This window comes from Trachinotus anak, unplaced genomic scaffold (genome assembly GCF_046630095.1).
Source record: "Trachinotus anak isolate AG129_WGS33_773 ecotype Australia unplaced genomic scaffold, CSIRO_AGI_Tana_v1 ptg000019l, whole genome shotgun sequence".
NCBI lineage: Eukaryota > Metazoa > Chordata > Actinopteri > Carangiformes > Carangidae > Trachinotus > Trachinotus anak.
The window spans coordinates 5,698,396-5,705,358 of NW_027273870.1; the positions used below are offsets into that span (position 1 = coordinate 5,698,396).

At 36.9% G+C, this 6,963-nt stretch overlaps 1 protein-coding gene across 1 annotated transcript; it reads right to left on the bottom strand.

Annotated features, from left to right (window-relative positions):
- Positions 1–41: 41 nt before the first annotated feature.
- cenpk (centromere protein K) lies at positions 42–5,162 on the bottom strand. The gene is made up of 10 exons (XM_071504890.1): positions 5,081–5,162; positions 4,705–4,806; positions 4,539–4,595; positions 3,767–3,830; positions 3,452–3,498; positions 3,257–3,339; positions 2,995–3,093; positions 2,692–2,827; positions 2,527–2,580; positions 42–1,210 (listed from the first exon to the last, which is right to left on the bottom strand). Exons 1-10 carry the CDS (start codon positions 5,081–5,083, stop codon positions 1,055–1,057), a joined length of 801 nt encoding a protein of 266 aa, XP_071360991.1. The 5' UTR covers positions 5,084–5,162; the 3' UTR covers positions 42–1,054.
- Positions 5,163–6,963: the final 1,801 nt, after the last annotated feature.

Consider the following 6,963-nt stretch of genomic DNA (forward strand, 5'->3'; position numbering starts at 1 on the left):
GCTGCCTACACCAATAATGAGAAAACGGTCATCTCCACAGCTGCAGTTCCCAAGTTTATTGAACATGGACATGAGAATATATACAAACAAATGAATAAAATGTACATATATATACAGGTACACAGGTATCTGACGGCTTCAGAAAAATCTACTTTTTACAAATTTAAATAAAACAGAGTTTAAGAACAATTTAAAAAAACACAAATGGATACTTACATGAACTCGTCTGTCAGTTTGTTAGGAACACCTAGCTAAACTACTGCAGTCTAATACAACAGTGTTTCATGAAGGTTACAATGTTCAATTTTTGTTGCGTTCAAGTGTATGATCATGCACTGGATGATCCCATTTATATCAGTGGCTAGGCTAAACAACAGACACACCTCTGTATAATGCAACACAGTTTGTCAGCGCCACCAACTGCAGCCTCCACAATGACCACACAGTTGAATCAACACCTCTTTTTCAATAACAACTGAACAAAATAACCTTAATGACAAAAGATTTTTTGCATTAGTCTGCACTAGGTTTAGCGAGTACCTACAAAACTGAGTGTGCATTTCTCATTGCTAATTAAACTTGACAACAGCTACAAACAAATGAAAACAGCTATGCAAATAGGATCAAGGCAACATGTAGCCAAGAGAAGACTTTCAGTTGTATTGAGTAATAACTGAGTTTACATGAAGTACAAAGTAATTTACATTGTTTTGTAGAAAATGTCAAAATGTATTTCTAATACATTTGAATACTTAAATTTAGATGTTCTGAGAGTTTTTAAAAGCACTTATGATCACTTTGTACCCACCAAAGAGTTCTTAACCTAAAAATACTTTAGTGAAGCCTTAGTGGACAACATATAAAATACTCATTTTGTAATGCACTCTACCATAGACATATACTGTACATACAGTAAATTGCTAGCCTTGTTGATTTCAGAGCAGTCTTCATATCGGTTCACACAAATACACATAATGATAGCACTGTACAGGGAGACTTGAATTTGAAACACTGGTAGATAAGTGGTGCTTGAGATGGCAAATGCACCACTACCTTAAAAAAAGGTTTCCAGGCGGATCTTGAAGTTATTGTCTGGGTGCCTCACTGCAATACCATAGCGGAGAAGCATCTCAATGTACGGTGGCCAGAAAGTGTCATCAATCGTCACATAGGGGTCATGTGGTGTGTTCAGGACCTTGTTCATGAGCACCTGCAGAGGTGCAGAAGTCAGAGGTAGACTGGGATTAAGCACATCTGCAGTAACAGTGAAAGATGATAATTTATTTGGTAATACACACTGGACTGAGACAGGAAAGATCAGGAGAGAGGAGAGGTGCTGCCTCATACTAAACGATATTTATTTTTACATGATATATGCCGTTGCCAACAGGACACTACAACATTTGTGGCTGAGAATAAACTAAGGCATACATACATACATGCATGACTAAACTATGCAGTGCAGAGAGTTTGTCTGGTTGCTGCACACACCTCTAACCCCTTATTATTCTGAAGAAAAATGTGACTGCGTCTGTGGCCCTGTAATTCAACGAGGCAGAGAGATCAACTATGTTCTTCAGTTGTAAGTCACTTTGGATAAAAGCATCTGCCAAATGAGTAAATGTAAATGTAATATATCTTTAGTTGCTGTATAGGATAGTCTTGCTTTTTATTGTTGTCATTACTGTACCAACCAATAACAAACACAGATGGGAGCTTCTCTGTTACAACATACTTGTGGACTGGGCTGGAAGGGGCATTTTGACTCGTTAGAACAGGAAAATCACAGGTGTAATTCATAACATTAATCGTGGTTTTATTATCAGTGACAACACACCACAGTTCAATGGAACTGGCTGTCATGAAAAAGGTATGTAGCTGTTATTCTTGTTATCAGTTACATCTATGTTTTCCTGTCATAATATGTCAAAATATCTGCCTGCACCCTTCAAAAGACATGGCCCACAAAGGTGCATCCCAACACACGAAGTTTAGCCTTCATGGGATGTTTTAACAAGAAGTAAAGAGTTTTATCTTATTTAGGTAGTAATTATTGAATTGGTTATATCCCAAGATAATTTGGCCAAGAAAACAATGTACAATGGCATGTTCAAGTTCAAATCAGTAGATGTAAGCTCTACAAATGTAGATGTAGTTGGCAATCGTGCTAATGAAGTTAAAGCTGAACAGAACTGTCTGCAGCAAAGTCTACGTTTTATTCTGGGTAGCAATGAGCTCATGGAAAAACACTTTGCTGTTGACAGTCCATTTATCTTAATTGTTCTATGAGAATAATTATATATAAAAAAAAATAAAATAAAAAAAAAATTGAAATTATCTGTACATCTGGGGATCCACCAGGTTCAAGTGTTGCATTTTTTTTATTTGGGTGAATTGGGCCCTTAACCATTCACTCTTATCCTGATAGAATAATAAAAAATCTTTGAACTATTAGGGTGAAAAATAAATTTGCAATAAAATTGTGAAAAGGTTTTATTGTTAAAAATGTAGTGCATGAAAACCCACCTCCAGAATTTCATTGAGTGAAATCAAGTCTTCATTTAATCCCAGTTCAATGTTCTGAAAATGAAAACAACATGGTAAGGAACTCTGGAGTAGTGGCAGCACAGATTTAACATGTGAATAGGCTGCAAAAGCAACAATTATCAAATACAACACAGGTCACTGCACCTTCTTCTTCTTGTTCATACTGGATTCATTCTGAGGGAGAGGAACATGCTTCTCCAGGACGTCCCCCAGAGACTCCATCAACCTCTCCTGGTAGACCTTCATTTTCTGGATTTTTGCCTTGGTGTCCTGCAGTACACTGTGGAATGCACGTTTACACATGCACACAAAGCATTCACAATTTCGTTATTTTTGCATTATTAATTTGAATTATTTTTCCTCTTCGCATGCTTTGCTGCCTCCGGAGAAGAAACACCTCATAACTTGGACTCGTCTGGTTTAGTGCGACTTTGCCATCACACTCACCTGTGTTCCGATAATTTCTCCTTTTCCATCTTAAGTCTTTCAACATGATCGGTGGCAGCTATGAGCACCTGTTTCTTCTCTTCCAGCCATTCTTGCTCACTAAAAAACACAAACATTAAAATCTTTCAGAGCAATACACCCTGCAAAATAAATGAAATGTCTCTGAAAGGTCTCTTCATTCACTTCTGAAAAGCATTTATATGCTCTGAGGCAGGACAGTAAGTTATAGAAAAGCCTGCAGTATAACTAAAAGGTTACGTACAGTTCTTTAGTTTCTTTCAGTTTGTCTCGCTTTGCTTCATAGCAAGAAAGAACCATCTCAAGTTCAGAGCACAGCTTGATCATCTGTGGAAGAGAAAGTGAGAAAAGTGGATTGCATAACTCGAGCAATGCATTTTTCTTTGGCATTTTAGTGAGACACATTATATTCAGTGTTTCAGTTTACACACAAACATACCTCCTCTTTTCCAGCATGAAGTAAAACTTCAGAATTTGTTGCCAGCACTGAATGGGATAAAATAAGTTAATACAATTTAAAAATGCAAATTTTGTTCTATCAAACATTGAATACAGCAGATGTAACAATTACAAATTCAAACTGATCTGATACGGACAAAAAATCTGAAATGAAATCTTGATTAAACAGTAAAGTTTGATGGACCAGTTTAACTGACATAAAACTGTGGTGCTGATTTGTGATATTCATATTTCAGTTGCAAACACTTGTATAACATCATGGTCATATTTTCCATCACAGGGTTTAAGGACTTACATTTCGGCTCCATTGCCAACCACTTCTTCTGTTCAGCTTCTGTTGCCATCAGACGATTAACTGACTATTGGAGATGAATATTCAAATTGCAAAGAAAAAAAACCACACGGCACATTTACAATGACAGGTGATTAAATTATTGATTAGCTATTAAGATATTCATATACAGAAATGTCAAACTTTATGACTGGAAAACAAACTGTGAGTGGACGACCTGTTCCACCTCCTGACTGTCACTAAATTAACATCTTTGGAATCCAAAACTCTTGTCTTGGCCATTTATTCAAATCATTTTGCTCAATGTCATTTTTAAAAAAGTAATATCTCATGTACATGGCAGAAATGATGAGGTGATTAGTCAATTAGTCAACTGACAGGAAATTATGAATCATTTCTGTCTTTATCTCTGTCATTTTTGAGCAGAAATGTCCAACATTCCTGCTTCCAGCTTCTCAAATGATTATGATGATGATTTGACGCTGTGCTTTGTCATATATGACAATATACTGAATATTGTTGGTTTTGGTTGTCCGTGTAAATATAACATGACAATGGAATACATCTCCTTGAGCTGCGATAAACAATAATGGACACTTTCATTACTATCTGACATTTTACAATTAATCAAGAAAATAATTTGTAAGCATAAGCAGAAATTATTATTTTTTTTGAGACATTTCATTTGACGGTTTTCCAAGTGTAATCTGTGCCATTAGGAGGATACTGCAGAGACACCGAAAATTTCATAAATGGAGATGTACAATCATGTTACCTGCTCTTGTGGATTCTCACAGAAATCTGGTTCACACAGTATGATCTCATTCTGGAGCTGCAACACAGAGACGCACAGTCTGCAGTTTACACCTTTCGTGCACATCCAATGATGATTAAAGGACAGCCTGGACAGTCTGGATCTTCAGGTTACAACGGGAGTTTACCTTTTCCAGCTGAGCAAACTGATCCTCACACAGGTCCAGCAGCTCAGACTGCGCAGCCTCTGACAGCTCTGCTGCTGGCTGGCCGCCTGGCTTCACCTCAGCCTCAACACGGAAACACAAAGAGTCAAAAACTGTCGATTCGCAATTAGGTGAGTGTTCTTTTTTAATACTGAGTAAACACAGGGAAAGTAGGAACAGTGCGTAGATTAGGTCTTGTTAGTTGCTCGAACTCATGGCTCACGGTGGAGAAATGAAAATGTAGAAGTTTACGTTAGCATGGCCGATATTCTCCTCCATAAACATGGAAATATCGCACTCTACGTTATTATGTGCACAACTGAATCACAAGAATTAGTCAAAAGACGTGCAGTCTTACCATAATTTGTAATTTTTTCTTCACTAAGCGGGCCACAACAACAGACGCCTCTTTTTCAAAATACCGCCAACTTTGATGACGTAACGCCTGCGACAGCGTGGAGTGCTAAGGAGCGCTAATGCTGCGGTGACGCTGCGCAGGGCTGCGCAAGTATCGTGAGAAGTGTTTATATGGTTTATATATGTGTTTTGCACATTGTAAGTCTGAAACTCCGCTGCCACGCACATTGCTTCCCTCAGTTGGCTGTAAACACAGACAATGAGCGTCTTTATGGAGGTGCAGAAACCCTGTATTTATCCCCACCACATTTATTTGACAGTTATAGTCTCCAGTTACTTTAAAGATTAAGACTTAACATACAAAAGCATGATCATCTCATAAATTAACAGTACATATATACGTATAGAGTTAACTACCCAACATATAAATAACCAAAGTTAAATTAAATAATTTCCAACTAGCAACAATAAGAAAATTCTTCATACTTTTATTATTATTATTATTGTTATTATTATTATTATTATTATTAGCATTTTTATTATTATTTATTTTATTATTACTATAGTATGTGGAAACTGCATTTTGTCTTTATAGGCTACAAACACTACATTTCCATACATCAAAACACTGTAAATCTTGCACAACCTGCCTAATCAGCCCAATTATGAAAATGCAATGCAAAGTATGTTTTGCATTATTATTTCATTTAGCAAAACACACACACAAACACACAAACACACACACACACACACACACACACACACACACACACACACACACACTATGGCTGATTAACTGTTCAGTGTAGTGGAGTTCACTGTCAAGTAAACACCAGCAGGTGTCTCTGTTTGCCTCTCTCCTAAATGGCCAAGCAGCTGACTAGAGTTTGCAGCTATTGTCAACATCTGCACTTCCTTGTTCATTTTTTGTTTTTTGTTTTTTTACCTCTTCCCTCCTGTTTTTCATTTCATGTCACAGTCTGAACATTGACAGTTTTTCAAAACCAGCATGTTTTGGTCTGACACCTGATTTAAAGGATGAATAGTCAGATTTGGATGTCCTTCCAGATGACTTCCACTAACATCAGGGACACCTTATGTTCATTACACTTTATTTTTTCATTTAGCCTATCTGTTTATTATAAGTGTTCTCTGTATGAAATCAAGTTTTCCATTAATTATATTGGGGAACTCAGGTCATAATTAGGCTATAATATTTTTGCCTTCTTTATTTCTTGTCTACACTCATTTATCCATGATATTTTCTATATGAAATTATATTTATGTGCTGCTAATGAGCTGCTGAATTATGCTTTTGATGCAGAGAGTTTCTTTACAGACTTGATTCACATCCCTGCTGAAAAATACTGAGCTCATAATGCTGGGGCAGTTTTGACCATGTTCATTTTAGACTTGAACCAGTGTCAGAGCAGCAAAGGGAGACATGCTCATCATGAAACAGATATTCAACAAATATTACAGGAATCGTTATTAAATAATTCATTTTTAGACAGAATTATAGCCTGTTTACCTGCAGACTGTTTTCTGCAGCCTTTTGTTTACCTCTCTGACATCTCACAGTGTCAGTTGGAGGCTGTTTTAACATTTATAAAAACATTCTTCTTATTGTTCTGCTGCCTTGCTGTAATATTTAACATCCCCACAAACTCCAGCCACCTGTGATATGAAGCCTACTGCGACCACGACTGTAACACTGCGGCAGATTAACTTCCACATCAACAAGGTGGCAGTCTATGAATTTTTTTTGCCTATTTTTTATTACTAAACAGGACAAAAATGTTCAAAGTACATTAGCCAATCTGTGTCTCTGTCTCTCTCAATTTATAACACACAGGCACAGGCACATAGGTTTGCTGCTGTTTT

What these genes read in the sequence shown, in the direction of transcription:
- cenpk (XM_071504890.1), bottom strand. An exon ending in GTTGGCAATGGAGCCGAAAT is followed by an intron (nt 3,499 to 3,766) that starts GTAAGTCCTTAA and finishes TATCCCATTCAG; the next exon opens with TGCTGGCAACAAATTCTGAA. An exon ending in CTGAAAGAAACTAAAGAACT is followed by an intron (nt 3,094 to 3,256) that starts GTACGTAACCTT and finishes TGTGTTTTTTAG; the next exon opens with TGAGCAAGAATGGCTGGAAG.